Source organism: Impatiens glandulifera, chromosome 3 (genome assembly GCF_907164915.1).
Source record: "Impatiens glandulifera chromosome 3, dImpGla2.1, whole genome shotgun sequence".
Classification (NCBI taxonomy): domain Eukaryota; kingdom Viridiplantae; phylum Streptophyta; class Magnoliopsida; order Ericales; family Balsaminaceae; genus Impatiens; species Impatiens glandulifera.
The window spans coordinates 13209097-13231119 of NC_061864.1; the positions used below are offsets into that span (position 1 = coordinate 13209097).

Consider the following 22023-nt stretch of genomic DNA (forward strand, 5'->3'; position numbering starts at 1 on the left):
TTTAAAGTTTAAACTAGTGACTTCCTCCTAAGCAATGTTATATCTTTAACAAATCAACAAATTTTTTTCACAAAATAAGTGATCAGTTTTCATAAAAAAAATATCCTCCAAACTTGTTTAATAACATTTTGAACTCTAGAAAAAGCTCTCTAGTACGCATAGTTAGAACATGTTTGAGAGGCAATTCTTATTTGAAACTAATCTCATTAAAATGAAAATAAAACTTGTTAATTTAATATTTGATTTTTATTTTTTTAAATGACGTAAAAATAGTTTATTTTGAATAAAATGGTTAAAATATTATTAGGTAATATCTTAAATATTATAAAACAAATATATGAGTTAGCATTTTAGTTACTATTAATATGTTAAAAATGATTTACTTGGATGAAATAATTATTTAAAAGTAATCTTAATTATGGTGTTGACAAATCTTAATTTCTAGAGTATGTTTGATATTAATTCTTAAAACTTTTTTTGACATTTGAAAATAAAGATCATAAGTTTATATCAAAGGTTAGAATAAAAAGAAAATATTGAATGATATATTGAATTACATAAATTATGTCTATTATATAAACATTATATTGAGTTTATAAGAAAATTAATAATATAATATAATATTATATTATCACAATTTATATAATATTGTGATAATATCTTATTTATATTTTATTTTATATTCCAACATCAAATAACCTCCTAATATAGATGGGTTAAATTAAGTTTTATTATACTATAAAAAAAAATATTACTTTTATATTATTCAAATTAAATTATTAAAATATCTCTCTCATAGTTGTATGAAAGATTTTAAAGTTAATTCTATTTCATTTTAATATTTTATGTTAATATTTATAAAAATTAATTACTTAAAAAAGATTATTATGTGGACTTGGGACTGTGATCTCGTTACTCTTGAAAAAAGTCCTGTTAGGTGATTTTGCATTTTTTTAAAAATATTTTTGGGTTTTTAATTTTCTTCTTATTTTTCGTTTTAGTTGTGATTTGATGACTCTTTATTTTTCATAAATCATTTAAATATATATATATATATATATATATATACTGATTCCTCCTCTAGTTGATTGATTATATGGGAACGTGATAACTTTTGGTTGATACTTGATATTATAGTTAAGTATTTTTTTCTGATATTTTTAAATTCTGTCATTATTTAAACTTTATATTAAACATTTCATTTTTTTTAAGATGATCATGGACACTTTTAAAAAAAGTTATATATATTTAAATGGTTGAAAGAATAGTTAGGTCGAAAATCAAACAAGGTCTTAGAGAGAAACATAGAAGAAATGGTATGAATTAGGAAAGTGGACGCAAAAGAGTCCAGATTCATGGGGGATTGATTTGAATATATATATATGTTGGTTCTTTAGTTAAGAACAAGTACAACCAACCAACCAACATGTAAGTAAGTAAACAGCAGACAGATCCATCTAATGATTTATAATCATCTTTAATTACCCATCCCACAATAATAATTAAGGGGTCAATATTCATCGATTCATTCCTTGAATTCGATCATACACGACCGATAATGGAACTTGGTGGGAGCTCAAGGAAGAAGAAGGAGACCGATGATGATGAACTGTTTCGAGTCATTCACAAAGTCCCATCTGGCCATGGATCTTATGTTAAAGCCAAGTATGCTCAGGTATATATATATATATTACTATTCATTTCATTCAACTTTACTTCTAATTTATATCCAAATATTCAATTATTATTATATATGTTAAAATGTCTGGTAATATATAGTTTTGATTCATACCAAATACATATACATATGATTAAGAGATGGGTTGTTTCAATTTTATTCTTTTCCATTTATTTTTTTTCTATATTGGGATTTCAATCTTTTTATCTGTCATTTCATATTGGGATTTCAATTCTATTCGGTTATCGGTTTATATATATATTGAGATTTCAATCAGTTCTTTTCGGTTATCTGTTCATATGTAATGGGATTTCAATTTTTCTCTCTTTCGATTCAATTCCTGATATTTTTTTCAATTCATGTGTGTTAGAGATTTAGATCTTAATTCTGCCAAATCCGTAAACCTCTGTTAGGTTGTAGTAATAAAAAGATTATCAAAATTGTTGTAAGATGGATTTAGATATCCAAACACAAAAATCTCAAAATAAAATAAATAAGAAATTTGTTGGGTCTAGATTTCTAAATTCACAAAAAGATATACATATTAGTTTTTTTTAATGAAGGGAGTTTATTTTGAGTGGTTAAAGAAATTGAAAATTTTGATCTCTTAAATAAGACCATATGACAATAGAGAATTGGCTTTAGATACTTAACCAACATAGGCTTTAATCATATATAACTTGATGTGTAATTTGTCTTATAAAAAGAGTGGCAGACTTTAGAGGAAATTAATTAATAAGCAATTAATATGTTCAACTTGAGAAGATCATTCATATTTAGGTCATGTTATTAGGCTAAAACAGATACATGATAACTTGTTTTAAATATTTTTATTTTAATTTTAAATGGATTGAGTGTAAGAATGGTATTTGATATCTCAATAGATTGGTGTATTGTTAGATGATATACTTGGCTTCACTCGATAGTTGCTACATTCTCTTATGAGAATCAAAATCGAAAAGACTAACTAACACAAGGAAAATACGAGTGCGCCATCTTGGAGACCTTGTATTCGAACTATAGAAATCGCATGTTTGGATTAGAGATACCATTCACATCATCACTAGCTAATGTAGTTCATGGGGGACATCTTGATGGCCAAATGGCCACAAGGATGAATATTGTTAGTGAAACCGAAATTGTGAACTTACAACATTGAAAAAATTGTTCTCGGATTTCAATCTTTTTTTTGTCAAATTTGTTATATATTTCATCATGTTTACAAATACAATTTAGACTTAAATTAGATCATATTTAAAAGTTTTAAAAACTACTTTGTGTGTGGACTCTAGTTGTTCATTGATGGCTTCTTTCGTGTGAGTCATCTCTAAGTGCATTCATTGTTCTACCTTATGCAGTGTTTCATCTTGTCGACTGCTCTATGTATTCCAGCTTAGATCTGTTTTCTAGTTTGTTCTATTCTTTCCTCGGTTATCAGTTATCGAATTTCATTCTAGGCACTTCTAAAATATAGTGGACTACCCCTAGAAAATTCATAGTTACATTAACTATGTTCAAAAAGACAAAACACAACCTTACAAAAAAGAAGCTAACACAGAATTCTCCTGGTCCCATGTGTTCAGATATCCTGGTTCTTATTGGTGTTTTGAGGTTTTGGTGATAAATGTTTTTGGTTGAAAGTGAGTGTATATTTAATGTCTTTCTACCAGTGTTAGGTGATTTTTTTATGTCTTTTGAGTTGGTATCTTCATAAATTATATGAACTGTGTTTATTGATTTTTCACTATCTTTTTGTCATCATCATAAAAGAAAAATTGAATCAATGAAATATTTTTCTCTTTAAAATAAGTTAAGCTAAGCTAAGCTGCTACAATAATTATGAAAATATACAGACTAAACTATTTAATTATTATATATTATTTTTGTTTTTGAGAAAACATATTTGTTTTTTTTATTGCAGCTAGTAGAGAAGAATTTGGAGGTGGCAATAGTGTGGTTTTGGAAGGCAATAAATGAAGGAGACAAAATGGAAAGTGCACTTAAGGACATGGCTGTGGTAATGAAGCAACTTGATAGAGGCCAAGAGGCCATTGAAGCCATCAAATCCTTTAGACATCTCTGTCCCAAGAAATCCCAAGAATCTCTTGATAATCTCCTCATTGATCTCTACAAGGTCTGCATTCATTTTCATAAATTCAATTAAAACGATCTATCTTTAGATACAAAAATGATTAGATTTTGTGGGTTTTCTTCAGAAATGTGGAAAAGTGGATGAACAGATAGCTTTGTTGAAACAGAAGTTGAGGTTAATATACAAAGGAGAAACTTTCAATGGGAAGCCAACAAAAAAGGCTCGATCCCATGGGAAGAAATTGCATGTTTCTGTCAAACAAGAAATCTCAAGACTATTGGTAATTAAAAATAGAATAATAATAAAGAGCGGAAATTTAGTGTTATGGGAACGATGGGACAGTGACAACACTGATTGAATTTGAAAAAAATAGAATTTCTCTAATAGGATTTAAGTCAAGTCATGTGTTACCACATCATTCCCGACACCAATCATAACACCAAATATTCGTTCACTATCATTACTCTTAAAAATATTCTATGAACTATGTGTTATTTAGGCACAATTGTTATTATTTGATTATGTTGTGTCATTGTAGGGAAATATTGGTTGGGCCTACATGCAAAAGCCCAATTACATGGCGGCTGAAGCGGTCTATAGGAAGGCCCAAATGATTGATTCGGATGTCAATAAAGCTTGCAACTTGGGCCTTTGTTTGATCAAACAGGCCCGATATGTCGAAGCTCGAACCATACTTGAGGAGGTGTTGCAAGGTCGAGTTGTGGGTTCTGAGGATATTAGGGCTAAAAATCGCGCCAAGGAACTATTGTTGGAAATTGAACCGCAAGACTTACCGATGTCTTTGCCAAGCCCGTTGGGCTTTACGCAAGAAGATGATTTTGCGGATTTGGTTGATGAGATTGATAGATTGTTGGAAGAATGGAACCCTTTGAGAACAAAAAGACTTCCAATATTTGAAGAGATCTCTCATATCAACTTGACTGCCAATTGTAGTAATCAGACAATCATTTTGTCAAGAAGGTAGACTTGGATTAGAATTTGAGTAGCAAACATCATATATGTTTACATAGGTAACAAATTTCATCTTACAAGTGTTAAATGTATACAAAAATGAAAATTTTCTTATGTAACAATACAAGATTGATACAAATGATCTATCTTTTTTCTTTGTGATAGAATGTGAATTTAGCCTTTTTCAATATCTTTCTAAACATCGCTAAGATCACCAGAGTGTACTAAAAGTTTCACAACCAATTTAACACAACCAAGACAGGTAAAAAAAACAAAAGGTGACAACTTAATTATAATTAAACAAGTATTAAGCAGTTTTGAGTAAGCAAATGGAAAAATCATCATAATAAATTGAAAACAAACAAAACTTTTCTCTCTTCTTTTCTTCATTTAGGATTATAAATTAACCTTACTACTTCTCATCAAGTTCATCAGCAGCTCCAGAAGCATTATCATCATGATCACCATCAGTTTTACTGTGTTCTTCACTGTCTTCCATATCATTATCGTCTCTCTTGAAATAGTCAACTTTGAAGTTATAATCACCATTCATATCTTCATCTTCGGCTGCAGAACTTGACTGACTCACCTTTTTCTTTATTTTCTTCTCTATTTTCTTCTTCTTATTAAGCATTCCTTCATCAGTTTTAGCCTTCTTGTTATCCACAGCATCTTCCGCTTCCACCATTATTTCATCATCCCCATGGTCTGACACAACCAATATGTCGGACTTGGTCTGTGTGTCATCAACATCACCCTGTCGATAGATTAAAAAAAGTTTCAATTCGATATGCATTAAATGAATAAGAACTGCCTTGCAGCATTAATAATCAAAATAAGGCACCTCCAACAGTTGCTCGTCGAAATTTAGAGGGCAGCTGGGAGGAACTTCCACAAGGTTTATATCGTTTACAGACTTTAGGCTACCGATAAACGAGGACTCGGTATTGTAGACCTCGTCCACATTGAACTCCTTTCCGAGCTCAGTAACGATCTTTGCTTCTGACGGTTGATCTTGGTTTCGAACAGGAGGCATTGTGTAGTAAGGGATTTTACCTGAAAACAACATTATAGTAATTTGGATTATTTTTGGAAAATGATACACTTTAGTAATTATATCAATTTATTACCTTCATTCCAATCATGGAGGACAATCCTGGCAGCAGCTTCGATATCAACGACTCCACCTTTTTTCAGTTTTCCCCTAACAGTGGCCACTTTCTGCAGAAAGTCGTCCACTGACTCGAAGCTTGGGATTTTGTACAGAGTTACCAAGACTCTAGTTGGACAAAGCTTGAGAATTTCATTAACTACATGAAATGTGATTAACAAAGAATTATCAATCTAAATAGTTTACTTCATTTGAATTTAGTTCATTTTATCATTATTATCTCAAATCAATTAATTAGGCTTAGTTCAGTAAGATATGAATTTGATAATATAATAAGAACATACAAAAGAAAACGTCCACCGAAACTATGTATATTAATCAAGTTGTGTTCCTACAAGGGGTAAAATAGTCTTAACGTACTGTACCAACATCAGTTTCACATTTTATCAAATCAACTAATTAATATGTAGCTCTTAATTTTCAGTTTGTTTATCATACGCATCCTTAAAGTCAAAAACAAAAGTAATGATTTAACAAACACAATAAACAAATGCTAAGAATGTTTGTAAAATTCTGAAAGAAATTAACTGCAGCCAATATAAGCTAGAAAAAAATACTCACTCAAAAGTACTCTAGGTCAGGCTCCCATTGCAGAATCACATATATTGATGAAAGATAACTAATATATGCTCATACAACAACAATAAAGGGTACCAAGAGGGAAAGAAGAATTACCAGGGCCAATAGGATCTTCCAATTTCTCAATCTTTTTGCAATTTCGAAGAGCAACAGATGCCTCGCTGGCCGCAGCTCTAAGCATTACAACACCAGGACAATCAAGTAACCAGATATTCTTATCAAGGTGAACTTCTTGCATTGATTTTGTGAGACCTGGAGTGGCACCAACATTTACTACCTGACACCTCTTTAAACTATTAATCAAGCTGCTTTTTCCAACATTAGGGAGACCAATTATACCCACTGTGATAGACTTCTTGATCTGCTCACACAAGGAACAAAACATATTAGGTCATTGATGTGGTAAGAAGCCAGATATTGTTATGGTGCAAACTGGAACTATTTTTGTGATGCAGATTCTTAAAAAATATCAATTTCGAAATAAGCTCAATGGAATAGTATCAAAACACAACACCAAGTTGGAAATTGGCAAGCGAGGAAACAAAATACTTAATTGTGGACCCAAGATATAAAGAATTCAATTCATATTCTTCAATGAAAACAAATCATTATCATAGACGTACCTCATGGCTCCTCGAGTAGTTTTTCAGCAATTTAAGTAGAGTTTCAGCCCCAAGGCAGTCACTAGTCTGCAAGATATTGCTTGATTTCGCCGCTTTTGAGGCAGATTTCCAACCTAAGTTTGACTTCTGTTCTTGTGTACTGCACTTGAAAGCCACTGCTGGTAATTCCTCTCTAAGATACGTCAGCCATTTTTCAACAGACTCCCTTGGTACAAGGTCTGGATGGATTGAACAAGTAAATACTCTCTAGTAATAAGTAAACTATACACACTAGATGCAAATGAAAGAGGAAGAAGTTACCTATTTTGTTAAGAAGTAATACTAGACGTTTATCAGAGCCAGACTTCATCACCATTTTCTCCATATCAACACATCGGGTACCAATTGGATCTCTTGCATCTAGTACTTCCAAAATAACGTCGGATGCTTCAATAACTTTGACGAGCTCTTTATAGAAATATCTTTCCGAGTTAACTGCAAAAGCATTACTTTTAAACTTTTAGATGAATCAAATTATTAGAAAGATGGAGTGAGATTAAAGAACCGAGTGAGACACTTCTAGAATGTTGCCACGAGGGAAAGGAACACTTACCACGAACTTTTCCAGCTCCAGCGGTAGCATCAGTATCCTTTACTTCTTTGGCAGATGCAGTTTCTGAGATGTCAGCATCATCAAGCAAACCCAATTTCCTCTTTTTAGCCTACAAAAGCAGATAAACATTACATAAAAATTCACTATACATCAAGTCACCAAAAAAATGCACATTTTCTGCAAATTTAACTGAAACCAACAGATATTGGAGAAAGATAATTAGGCCTGATTATGCTCCATATAAATTAAAAAATAAAAATAAGTTCATACAACATTTCATAAATATCTAATACCATCTTCAAATGTGAAATAAGAATTATAACCTAAAAGCTTAAAGATTAAAATTTTCCCCATATTAAAGCGAAAAGATAAGACCCTGAATCAAGGATTTCTTGGGAGAGTATATTTAGAACAACAAAAAGTCATATACACCAAGCATGGTTAGACATTATTTGATCATCTTCTCTTCTTAATTTTGTTCCTCCATTGTTTCCAACACATAATCTTAAGATTCCTTCAAAAGGGATATACAGACATTCAATAAAACTACCAATCTCAAATTTTGGAAGCACTTATTGTGTATGAATTCTTAACACAACTATTATACTTAAGAGTCAGAAACCATACCCTCTCTTTACGGGCTGCTTTCTTCTGCTCCAATTCCTCAATGGCTTTAGCTCGACGAGCCTCAAGAGCCTTAAGCTCTTGTTCCTTAAAAGGCCAGTCATTAGGAATTCCAGGGTCCTTCTCCACCTTAGACTTGCGATTCAATCCAAGTTTCTTAGCATCTTTAGCCTTCTTCTTATGGTGCTCTTTTACCTTCCTTATAACCTTATACTTGTTCTTCAATGAAACTCTCTTACTCTTACTCTCTGCACAATTTTTTTCATTATAATCTCATTTTTATTTTGAAAACAAAGAATCATGTACATAAAATACCACTTGATGATACATATGAAAAATATTCACTTACTCTTGCTTCTCTTCGGCATCTTTAACTTTGAAGAAAGAAAATCAGGAGAGAGAAAAGGAAGGAAGGGGGTTTAGGGTTTAGTCACTACCACCGATGCAACAATGGCGAACGATGATTGATAAGAAGAACTGAAAAAGAAGAGGCGCCGACCTAATTTAATTTCAGATTTGGGAACCTAATATGTAGAAAATAAAATAAATAAACGAATGGGCTTTAGATTTGGGCCGTACTAACAAAAGGTTGTAACTTAAGGGTATGCATCTTAGGTGGGTCTAGAGTCTCAAAGCCTTGTAATGATATAGTGTTCATATTAATGAAGATTTTTATATATTATTATGAGTAACTAGCATTTAGCCCGTGCATTTGCACGAGTAATAATATAAAAATCGTGAAAAAAAATTATGGATAACATTTTTTGACATTTTTTAACCGTTTTAAGTTTATGGGTGAGTCAACCCATAATCCGACCCAAATATCCATTTACTCAACATCATTATATATTAGTTAGTTAAAAAGTTGAACTTATATTAATATTAAAACGGCCCGCGTTTATCAAATTTGGTGTTGAATTTAAAATATAAAGTCTTTATAGCCTAGTTGGTTAAAGAGTTGTACTTGTTTTGTTAGGTTGCAAGTTCGAAACATACCTCTAGCATTTTTAATTTTATTTTTAACCGTTTTAAATTTAAAAACGGGTCAACCCACAATCCGACTCAAGTATCCAAATTAACCACAGCTCTCGACCCGGCAATCCGGACATTTTAAAAATTAAGCATCATTATATATATATAGATTAGTTAGTTAAAAAGTTGAACTTATATTAATATTAAAACGGCCCGCGTTTATCAAATTTGGTGTTGAATTTAAAATATAAAGTCTTTGTAGCCTAGTTGGTTAAAGAGTTGTACTTGTTTTGTTAGGTTGCAAGTTCGAAACATACCTCTAGCATTTTTAATTTTATTTTTAACCGTTTTAAATTTAAAAACGGGTCAACCCACAATCCGACCCAAGTATCCAAATTAACCACAGCTCTCGACCCGGCAATCCGGACACTATAAAAATTAAGCATCATTATATATATATAGATTAGTTAGTTAAAAAGTTGAACTTATATTAATATTAAAACGGCCCGCGTTTATCAAATTTGGTGTTGAATTTAAAATATAATATCAAATTTGGTGTTGAATTTAAAATATAAAGTCTTTGTAGCCTAGTTGGTTAAAGAGTTGTACTTGTTTTGTTAGGTTGCAAGTTCGAAACATACCTCTAGCATTTTTAATTTTATTTTTAACCGTTTTAAATTTAAAAACGGGTCAACCCACAATCCGACCCAAGTATCCAAATTAACCACAGCTCTCGACCCGGCAATCCGGACACTTTAAAAATTAAGCATCATTATATATATATAGATTAGTTAGTTAAAAAGTTGAACTTATATTAATATTAAAACGGCCCGCGTTTATCAAATTTGGTGTTGAATTTAAAATATAAAGTCTTTGTAGCCTAGTTGGTTAAAGAGTTGTACTTGTTTTGTTATGTTGCAAGTTCGAAACATACCTCTAGCATTTTTAATTTTATTTTTAACCGTTTTAAATTTAAAAACGGGTCAACCCACAATCCGACCCAAGTATCCAAATTAACCACAACTCTCGACCCGGCAATCCGGACACTTTAAAAATTAAGCATCATTATATATATATAGATTAGTTAGTTAAAAAGTTGAACTTATATTAATATTAAAACGGCCCGCGTTTATCAAATTTGGTGTTGAATTTAAAATATAAAGTCTTTGTAGCCTAGTTGGTTAAAGAGTTGTACTTGTTTTGTTAGGTTGCAAGTTCGAAACATACCTCTAGCATTTTTAATTTTATTTTTAACCGTTTTAAATTTAAAAACGGGTCAACCCACAATCCGACCCAAGTATCCAAATTAACCACAGCTCTCGACCCGGCAATCCGAACATTTTAAAAATTAAGCATCATTATATATATATATATAGATTAGTTAGTTAAAAAGTTGAACTTATATTAATATTAAAACGGCCCGCGTTTATCAAATTTGGTGTTGAATTTAAAATATAAAGTTTTTGTAGCCTAGTTGGTTAAAGAGTTGTACTTGTTTTGTTAGGTTGCAAGTTCGAAACATACCTCTAGCATTTTTAATTTTATTTTTAACCGTTTTAAATTTAAAAACGGGTCAACCCACAATCCGACCCAAGTATCCAAATTAACCACAGCTCTCGACCCGGCAATCCGGACACTTTAAAAATTAAGCATCATTATATATATATAGATTAGTTACTTAAAAAGTTGAACTTATATTAATATTAAAACGGCCCGCGTTTATCAAATTTGGTGTTGAATTTAAAATATAAAGTCTTTGTAGCCTAGTTGGTTAAAGAGTTGTACTTGTTTTGTTAGGTTGCAAGTTTGAAACATACCTCTAGCATTTTTAATTTTATTTTTAACCGTTTTAAATTTAAAAACGGGTCAACCCACAATCCGACCCAAGTATCCAAATTAACCACAGCTCTCGACCCGGCAATCCGGACACTTTAAAAATTAAGCATCATTATATATATATAGATTAGTTAGTTAAAAAGTTGAACTTATATTAATATTAAAACGGCCCGCGTTTATCAAATTTGGTGTTGAATTTAAAATATAAAGTCTTTGTAGCCTAGTTGGTTAAAGAGTAGTACTTGTTTTGTTAGGTTGCAAGTTCGAAACATACCTCTAGCATTTTTAATTTTATTTTAACCGTTTTAAATTTAAAAACGGGTCAACCCACAATCCGACCCAAGTATCCAAATTAACCACAGCTCTCGACCCGGCAATCCGGACACTTTAAAAATTAAGCATCATTATATATATATAGATTAGTTAGTTAAAAAGTTGAACTTATATTAATATTAAAACGGCCCGCATTTATCAAATTTGGTGTTGAATTTAAAATATAAAGTCTTTGTAGCCTAGTTGGTTAAAGAGTAGTACTTGTTTTGTTAGGTTGCAAGTTTGAAACATACCTCTAGCATTTTTAATTTTATTTTTAACCGTTTTAAATTTAAAAACGGGTCAACCCACAATCCGACCCAAGTATCCAAATTAACCACAGCTCTCGACCCGGCAATCCGGACACTTTAAAAATTAAGCATCATTATATATATATAGATTAGTTAGTTAAAAAGTTGAACTTATATTAATATTAAAACGGCCCGCGTTTATCAAATTTGGTGTTGAATTTAAAATATAAAGTCTTTGTAGCCTAGTTGGTTAAAGAGTAGTACTTGTTTTGTTAGGTTGCAAGTTCGAAACATACCTCTAGCATTTTTAATTTTATTTTAACCGTTTTAAATTTAAAAACGGGTCAACCCACAATCCGACCCAAGTATCCAAATTAACCACAGCTCTCGACCCGGCAATCCGGACACTTTAAAAATTAAGCATCATTATATATATATATAGATTAGTTAGTTAAAAAGTTGAACTTATATTAATATTAAAACGGCCCACGTTTATCAAATTTGGTGTTGAATTTAAAATATAAAGTCTTTGTAGCCTAGTTGGTTAAAGAGTTGTACTTGTTTTTGTTAGGTTGCAAGTTCGAAACATACCTCTAGCATTTTTAATTTTATTTTTAACCGTTTTAAATTTAAAAACGGGTCAACCCACAATCCGACCCAAGTATCCAAATTAACCACAGCTCTCGACCCAGCAATCCGGACATTTTAAAAATTAAGCATCATTATATATATATATAGATGATAGGGAACGTGAATTTGGGGCCGCGAATGTCCGCGAAACTAGAATATTCTATTTAAAAACGGAATATTCTCTCTCCTTATATTAATTAATTTTTCGAATTAATTAATTTTTTTTTTCTCTCTCAATAATTGATTAATTTATTTCACTAATTAATTTATTTAAACCCTAAACTCTAAATTCTAAACCCTAATTAATATCTCTATTAAGTTAGTTTAGTTGAATTATGAATTTATCAAAGAAATGGGTGAAAAAAATTAATTTATTAATAATTAGTCACCACCAAATCGTGGAGAGAAAATAATTAACGTGAGAATAGAAATATTAGATAAACATTTATAAATAACAAAACTAAAAAAAATATTAATAAGTCATTAAAAAAAATAATAAGAAAAAGAAAAAAAAAGAAATAAAGAATAAATAAAAAAATATTTGATAAATAAAGAAATTGAAAAGTCATAAAAATATAAAAAAAAAATAAAAGAGATAAATTCATAATTCAACTAAACAATGATATTAATTAGGGTTTATGATTTAGGGTTTAGGGTTTAAAATTTAGGGTTTAAAGTTTAAAATTTAGAAATTAGAGTTTAATGAAAAAAAAATTAATTAATAAATACAAATTGTAAAGTGTTATTTTACCAGTTAGATGAGAGATAATAAATATAAAAAAGAATTAGTGAAATAATTAATCGTGATAATAGGATAAATTAATCGGTATTTAAAGGAATATTCTATTTTCGCGGACATTCGCGGCCCAAGATTCGCGTTCCCTATTATTACTCTATTATTATTATTATTATTATTATTATTATATATATATATAATTAAATATAAAATTATTAATAATAAAATAATACTAAAACAATTATATTTATAAAATCAATTATATAAACTCATTTATTTTTAAAAAATAAATAACTTAATTTATAAACAAATTTTTAATTTTTCTATAAAATAATAATTAAATTAAAAAATACAAAATATTAATTGGAATTTTGGTTAATCACAAAATCTTGTAATTATAAATATAAATATATATATATATAGAAACATAGTTTCTTAAATTATAAGGTCATCTTAATTTACCGGTTAATTCGTCCACTAAATTTTAAACGGTTAAATTTAAAAATAAGTTGTAATATTGAACTATAATTCATTATTTAAATATTATTATTATTTTAAATGATGAGATCCTTTTATAAATTAATTTTAAATATTATTTTTATATTAAATTTTTTATTATGAAATATAAATTTAATAATTAAACGTGAATAACTCACTCATAAATATTTTATTCATAAAATTTGTTAGCCAATACAATAATAATTTAAACTTTGTTTAAAAAATAATGTAAACTCTACTTAGACCATCTCCAATCCAACCAAAAAACTCATTTTCAAATTTATTTGGTGTAAATGTCACATTAAACAGTAATTATTCTCTAACCGAATAACTCATTCTCAAACCCAAAAGAATATTCTTATAATATTCTTCCTTACATTAACTTTTATAACTTTTTAATATCACCACATATATTTTATATTTTTATAAATTATACCACAATATTTTAATATTAACCCATTATTTTAAATTTAATTATAAATTAATTATAAAAATTCAAAAATTATAATACACATACTAAAAAGATATACACCTAAAATTAAAATTAAAATTATTCGTACATATAAAAAGGAGATAAATTTTTAAAATAAAAAATTATTTGTATTTTTTTTATTATTGTAATGTATTTTGTAATTTTTATAATTATATTTTGTATTTTATAATTTATAATTTTTATAATTATATTTAAATAAAAAATACGATAATACACAAAATAAACATTATAAAAAAACATTGTACAAAATAATAATAAAACAAAAATTATTAAAAAATAAACATCATTAAATATTGTTCATTATTATAATTTTTTTAAAATTATTAATTTTTTTTATATATTATTATAAATTTTTAACATTATTATAATTTTTTAATATTATTATAATTTTTTTTAACACTATTCTAATTTTTTTAAACATTTTTATAATTTTTTTAAACATTATTTTAAATTTATGTTATATAAAAATTATTATATAAATAAATTTATTTTATATAAATAAATTAAAACAATAAATTTAATTTATAAAATATAGCTAAATTAAGTCTAGGGTTAAATTAAAAAAAAAACAAATTGAGATTAACTAGCGTACAAACGCAAATATGAATTTTATGAGAGAAAATAGGAAAAACTATTTTGGGTTTGAGGATTGGTAATCGGTTGAAGGGGAAAAGAGATTTGAGTATGATTTTGGGATTCGGTTCGAGATGGTCTTAGAATCGAAGATGTCTCCTAAAACAATGTTTTGAATTTTTTATTTTCAATATGAATATGTTAATTAAGATATTATTTATAAAACTTTATATATAAAATAAAAAGTGATGTCCGGTCAATGACTCACAACTATTAATATATAAAATTATTTTATATTTGGACATTTTAATTTACTAGTTTAATTAGTTTAAACAATATTTGGGATATAAAAAAGAGCTGTGACTGTGGGGCTTTTATAAAAAGATATTTCATAATAGGATTAAAAATGATATTATATGTATATATAATATATATTTATTTATGACTTGTAAAAAAAGAATGTAGAGATAACTCTTCATATTTGGTAATATTAAGATTTTTAATATATATATATATATATATATATATTATTAAGATTAAATATTATAGTTATTAATTTATTTTTATTAACATATATTTAAAATTTTATATATATAAAAAATTATAATGATTTATACCTAATATTCTTTTAAATTAAATTTGGAGGTTATGATTATAATTTAATTTCAAGTTTAGAAACTTCTAAATTTAGAAACAAATTTCAGAAAATATAATAAATAAATAATCACCTCACTTTGTAAAAGTTAAATATGAAAATACAAACAAGTTACTTAAATATTGAATTACAACCATATTTTCTTAAAGAAGTTTAAATGGTTAGATTGGTTTAAAAAGCACATTAACGTTACTATTTAATTTTCACTTAAAATACTTTAAAAAAAAATAAAAATAATGATTTAAAAAATAAAATATATTATATTATTATGTTGGTCCAAATTCTCATATTATATTAATACATAGAACTAGTTAAGGGTGTAACTTTTTTACACATTATTGTACATGTGAATGAATCATCAACAACACACAAGTTCTTTGTTTCTATTGTGTTCTCCATCAACAATAAAACACCTTTAATACTAATAGATTATGATTGTTTTCAAAGATTTTAATCAAAATATAACAAATAATGGGGATATAATGAGAATTAATATTGAAGAGTTCATAATTAATGGGAAAAAATTTTAAATTTGTACAATTCTTCATTTACAGCTTTACTTTGTGAAATTTATAATGAGATCAATGTCCAAAATTAAATAACTTGTGAAAATAATAAGAGATTTTATAACTAAGAGACAAATTCTTATATATTCATGCAAGACCAGATTCAGACAAGGAATAACATCAATAAGAATTTCCATTTAGGCTCTTATGGAATAAAAACAAACAAATACAATTCTCCACAATGATAGAACCATCATAAACTATACCAGAAAAAAACATTACAAGAATAGAAACAAGAAGTTACAGAATCAATCCAATCTTAACCCTATGCAACATTTGCATGGTCGCGGTACCTCTGCATGACCCTTCTTGTCGCAAGAGCCACAGCTTCAATCGCGCGCAATCTTCCAGTCGCCATTATAATAGCAAATTCAGAAGTTATATCCTCCTGCACTTTGTTTCGCCCATGTCCAAGAATATCAACCCCAAGTGGTGTTTCACGGGCTTTTCCCTTCAAACAATGCCGATTTTCTACATACTTTTTGGATGTTGTTGTAATAAAAGGACTGAATTCATGAGGAACTGCTCCTATTTTCAATGTAACCTCAAGTTTCCTAATCATAGGCACTGCAAAAAACAGAGTCACTTCAGATTGCTTCAAATCATATATAATTAATTAAATGATCAAGAACTCACACATGAGAGGACCCATAGGACTGTTTATAACTTCTTTAGGGAGATTCAATATGTAATCTGGAATGGCTGCACCCACCAAGAACTGAGAAACTTCATTGCTGAAATTGTTACAATTGTGATACAACAAACTATAAGTTTTTGTTGTATACTGTCGGCTAATCTCATATAGATAAATCTCGAAAATATCCTTGTCGATATGGGTGATGCCTAGTTCAACCACTTTAACCGGAGCTCCATATGGGGTAGTTCCGGTTGGAGAATGTACTTGTATTCCTCTTCCAAAGTAGTATTCCTTTCCGAAAACCACTATTCCTGTATGCCTGATCAATTTATTCAAAACATTACAAATAGAAAACCATCTTTTAATTGCTAAGCTAGTTTGCAAAATCACTCACCATATTGCATCAATCGATTTCCCCAAAAATGTGGTGGATAGTTTGCGAGCCAAGCCTTGACTTAGATCATATACATGCAGGGATACCTTATTTCCAATATCCTAACTCAAATTTTAAGATCATGCATGGGAAGTCTAGAAAGAAGAAACAACCATACAAAACTCTATATATGCATAGAAATGAATCCAATGATTGTTGAATTAAGGCAATTAATAGTGATAATTAATACCTCAGCCATCTTCAAGAGTTTTCAGAAATTCGAGCTGAACAACAAATAACTTGATCAGACATTCATAACTTGAAGTTTGCAGATTTTAGAAGCATACCTTGGAATTGAAGGGAACTAAATGGTGGCAATCAATTGAAAGTTAATTCATTCCTCTAGGCAACCATGAATATTGTATTATATATATAACAAAGAATAAACTTACAAATAAGCAAGCTCTTAAACTATTTCCAAGTTTTAAACTTAACCACAACACTTCACTTGTCAAGGTCTTTGACATAAGAAATTACTTAAATTAAATAAAAAATGGTTATTTATAACACTATATTGATGGATGAAATTATGTGATTTGGGTTATTATGTTACTTTCCTAAATTAAAAGAGGATATGCGCAAAAATAACATAGTTACGAATTAAAGAATTATTTTCAAATTATTCGAAATTTATGGGGTTATCTTTACATAAATTTTTTCTTATTTTATTTATTCAATTTATAATAACAATTTTTTTTTGGTAATTTTGAGCCAAAATTTGTCATGCCTTGTGTTCTTAAATTAAGTTGCATGTACACATTCTCTATCTCTCTCATAATTCAATGTTATGCATTATTCAACTTAGTTTATTCTTGCAAATAATAGACCAATATTATTGGTAATTTCAATATAAAAAAATATCATTTGCCCACTAAAATGTAATATCCATATTGATTAGTTAAAAAAAATAAGAAATCAAAATTGAAAATAAAGTAATTATGCATGTCTTCTAAGATTTATGATTTTAGGTGAATAAACTAAGTCTTATTAAATCTCTTCACACAAAATTATCTTGTTTGTGAGATTATCGTAATCCTAAATTATAAGATAACTCAAATGATAAGAATGATTCATAAAAAAATAAAATGTCACGGGTTTATTTAGAACGCTTTAAATTGGAGTAAAAGACAATAAACCATAATTCAAATTTTTAAGTCGAACCCAACCATGGAAACAAACTAAAGAATTAAAGAAAATATATAACTTTGTCATTGTTATATATTAAATCAAAATGATAGATGATGTGTTTCCTAAACAAAACCAAAAGGAAAGAGGGGAGGAGAAACATCTATATGTACAAGCTGATTTAGTTGCCTCTCCACTTAGATTATAAAATTGGCATACATTCATTTGTTTAATCCCATGGGCCCAATTCTTAATTCTGTGGGCCAAAGTCTGCTATGTGCCAAGATAAAGGACCATTTGAAATATTTGGTATTTTATTTTTTGGCAAAGAAGCTAATATATATGCAAATGGAAGTTTCCCAATCTTTTTTCTAAAATCTTTACTTCCAGTTTTTGTTATTTCCCCATCCCCTCCTGAAACTTATCCTTTTATGGCAATACTAACTTATTCAGATTGTTTATTCAACTTCTATTAAATTATTTAGTTTTTTCTTTTAATAGAAAGGGATCCAACTCCAATAGGTGAATTCATATTAGTAACAAGTTCAGTGTGCTAATAACATTTTTAATTCATTTAACATTTACTATGTTGAGTAATTTTATATCCGTCATATATAAGAATTTAATGTTAATAAAATAAAATTGAAAATAAATATGTTTCAAATGTAAAGGTAAATAATTAGGAAAATTCGATGAAATTACCTAATAATTGTCTAAATTGCGCAGAAATGCTTAATAAAAACGGTGCAAATGACCCTTTTTTATTTTTCGGACAAAAATACCCCCGTCGTATGACCTGATGGAGGTCGCGTCACGCGACGACACAGTTGCGTCTCGCGACGGCACATTCGACGAATTAGAGTTACATCTTGTAACGCGACGAAGTATTTTTGTCCGAAAAATAGGAAGTGGTAATTTTTGCACAATTTTTATTAGACGTCGATTATCTGCGCAATTAAGACAATTATTATGATCCTTCATCAAATTTCCCATTGTTACATGCTCAGTTTATAAGAATTTATGTTAATAAAATAAAATTGAAATAAATGTGTGTCAAATGATGAGGCAAATAATTACGGTTGAAAACAACTTTAGAATTATTTTGGTGTGAAATTATGTTTTAATAGTTTTTTTCACATTTATTTATTTTTTGTTATTCACTTTTACTCACTCTTACCATATGTGATGATTGATATGGTGTTTAATGGTTAGACTTATTTGTTTTCAATTATATGAATCATAAAAAACTTATGTTTTGATGTGAAAAATATACCTACAAATACTAATTTATTTGTTAGTTTTTGAATTCTGATTTGTATGTATAGCAAACTATTACATTAGATACTTTTGTTTTGCAATTTGACTTTTATTTTTTTTTTCCATTAGTTTTGTGTAGGGAACAAATGTTTCAAGTTCGATTCCCATGAAAAATTGGGGGTAATACTAACCACCCGAAATATATATATATATATTTATTTATTTATTTATTTATTTATTTACTTTACATACATTCAATATCATTTGAGCATATTACAAGTCCAAGAACATATCTAGTATTTCTTAAATACTTTATAGTTAATACAATTCAAATATTTATTTTATTTTGTCAAATTCTTTGAGTTCATTTTCAGTTATAAGATTATCATCATGTTTCACAAACAAGCAATTACCACTCTATAACTTCTTAGACCACACAAGACATCTATAAGATTCTTTATTTCATTGTCTCAATGTCTTATAAGTTCAAACACAATAGTCTAAAATGATTGTATCAACTCTGTTATGAGGTGGGTAAAAAATGACCATCCAGCCTTGTAATTTTGGAGCCTAAAGTCATTGTCAAATGTCAAAGAACCACAAAGCTCAAGAAAATGCAGTTGGATCTTTAAAATTCAAGACCCTAATTACAAGATTCATCCTACCAAGTACCAACCAAAGCTATGATCATACATGATCACTAATCTACACAATCTCTTCATCCATGCTATGAAAAAGTACTTTACTTACTACTTGATGACAAAATTTTCTTCTAAGTGTTAGATGTAATTCAGCATTGATTCATGTTGTTTGCATACACTTAAGCCTTCCAGCACTTTCTCCAAATTTCCCATGTTACCATTAAGAATCTTAGCTTCTTCTTTTGCCTATTTCTCCTTTCCCAATTTCACTTCATGTTTCATAACTTCTACATCTGCATTTAATTGAGTGTTTACTGAAAACATGATTTCAAAATCCTTCTTGGATAACAGGTTATCATCATTTAGATATGTGGGCACTCTTAGTTTTGAAACATCATTTAATTGGACCAGACATACAAAATGAGTAGTTTATGTCTATGATGAATATTATTATGTTCATCCAAGAAATTGTCTAATTCCATAGTTACAGATAATGCATTTTCAGTTCATAAACTTGATGAATTCAGAATTTTGTCTCTCGGGCCACAAGCTTTTAATTCATAGGCGACGTCTATTAAGGCTTTTGTTAGGAGTTTCTTGAGCCTCTCGATCTGTTTCCCAAGAATGAACTCCTCATTTGTCAGAAGTTTAAGAGCATTTGGTTTCCAACAATCTATGACCAGCCGATTTTCCATGGAAAATTGTGTAGCTGCCGCCTTCCTTGTCTTGGTAACCTCATCGAATTTCACCTGAGCCCGGATTATAGCTGCATCTATCTCAACCAACTGTTGCTTCAATTTCGACATCTTTTCCTTCTCCAATTCTATCTCCTCCTGCAGCTTCACTTTCTGCCTTTCCCAGTTCTTTTTCTTTGAAACTTGCAAACATTTCTGCTTTGTCTCCGATTCTATTAGCTTTGATGCCGATATTTCTGCTTTAATCTCTTCCTTCTCCATCTCAAGATGTTGTAGAGTTTCCTCCTCGTTATCCAATTCACTATCTAATGATGATAATTCATATTTCTTATTCGCTAACATGCTTTCTAAGAAATATTCAAATACCTGAATCTCCTCCTCTCTACTCATTATTGTGGAGGGTTGATTTCTTCTCGCTTGTGCCACCTTCTTTCTTGCCCATCTTATCCTTTCTTGAAGCTGCGGCATAAGATCATCAATCGGCTTTTGCAAACCAGCAATCATCGCATCCTTCATATCCTCAGAAACAGAAGCATCAAGAATATTCAAATTATTTAACAGCTCTCTGATTTCAAGAGCCAAGAACCCATCTATCTCTCCATTATCATCCTCAAGATTCAAATCACTAGTAGGCATTTCTGTTACTACAAAAGGCATATCGTTGATATTCATGATAATGGCTCGATTCAAATTCAAATTAGTCATAAGAATACACTGACGTATGGATATTCTATTCAAATTCGGCCTATATTTTTGCAAAATATACACCAAAAAGCGCTGATTGAACTCCACTAGTAATTCAAGATTCTTGAACGGTTGAGGTCGATCTTCTTCCAATTCAACGTCATTGCTGGTTAAAAAATGGGAAGAATTTTGAACAACGTTACTCAAACAGTCAGTCTCACCGACACAATATCCCATTTCCAATAACCCTTTTAACGCGACATTTTCATCATATCCCTTGGAAACAAGGGTAGACAGAGCTTCGCGATAAAGATGGTTCAGTTTCTTCCGGATTATTATATCTAACTGTTCTTCTTTGGTACATTTTACCCAGTCGGGGGTTAGGGTTGAGTTCTTGCGTGGGTGATCCGTTCCAAGTTTTGTCGACCCGGAATCCGCCGCAACTGGAACTGACTGTCTTCTATTTTTATGCCTACCTTTTGTTGGCATTGGTTTGTGAGAGAACAGACAAGTGTGGAATACAAGGAAAATCGAGTTGCAGAGTATATTATGCCTAATTTTTTGGGAAGAAAACTATCTTATACTACATTAAAAAAATTAAGGAGAATCTCGTTGCATTTTTACTATATTCTTGACGAACCTATAAACGATTTATAACTAAAATAACTTTTGAAAAAATTATTTTGACCGTAAACCCA

At 29.2% G+C, this 22023-nt stretch overlaps 4 protein-coding genes across 4 annotated transcripts; 1 reads left to right on the forward strand and 3 right to left on the reverse strand.

Moving 5' to 3' along the window:
* The first annotated feature begins 1461 nt into the window (after window positions 1-1461).
* Window positions 1462-4830, forward strand: LOC124932301 (protein SULFUR DEFICIENCY-INDUCED 1-like). The gene is made up of 4 exons (XM_047472918.1): window positions 1462-1675; window positions 3600-3812; window positions 3895-4050; window positions 4309-4830. Exons 1-4 carry the CDS (start codon window positions 1559-1561, stop codon window positions 4753-4755), a joined length of 933 nt encoding a protein of 310 aa, XP_047328874.1. The 5' UTR covers window positions 1462-1558; the 3' UTR covers window positions 4756-4830.
* A 180-nt stretch (window positions 4831-5010) lies between these two features.
* On the reverse strand, window positions 5011-8821 carry LOC124932306 (guanine nucleotide-binding protein-like NSN1). The gene is made up of 9 exons (XM_047472922.1): window positions 8681-8821; window positions 8335-8579; window positions 7708-7816; window positions 7416-7589; window positions 7116-7333; window positions 6589-6853; window positions 5873-6052; window positions 5587-5798; window positions 5011-5499 (listed from the first exon to the last, which is right to left on the reverse strand). The coding sequence occupies exons 1-9, from the start codon at window positions 8697-8699 to the stop codon at window positions 5155-5157; spliced, it is 1767 nt and encodes a 588-aa protein (XP_047328878.1). The 5' UTR covers window positions 8700-8821; the 3' UTR covers window positions 5011-5154.
* A 7134-nt stretch (window positions 8822-15955) lies between these two features.
* On the reverse strand, window positions 15956-17257 carry LOC124932903 (desumoylating isopeptidase 1-like). Its single transcript, XM_047473612.1, has 5 exons — window positions 17211-17257; window positions 17114-17147; window positions 16885-16970; window positions 16490-16809; window positions 15956-16420 (listed from the first exon to the last, which is right to left on the reverse strand). Exons 2-5 carry the CDS (start codon window positions 17120-17122, stop codon window positions 16119-16121), a joined length of 717 nt encoding a protein of 238 aa, XP_047329568.1. The 5' UTR covers window positions 17123-17147; window positions 17211-17257; the 3' UTR covers window positions 15956-16118.
* A 3195-nt stretch (window positions 17258-20452) lies between these two features.
* On the reverse strand, window positions 20453-21814 carry LOC124929759 (MND1-interacting protein 1-like). Its single transcript, XM_047470153.1, has one exon. It carries the CDS (start codon window positions 21812-21814, stop codon window positions 20453-20455), a length of 1362 nt encoding a protein of 453 aa, XP_047326109.1.
* Window positions 21815-22023: the final 209 nt, after the last annotated feature.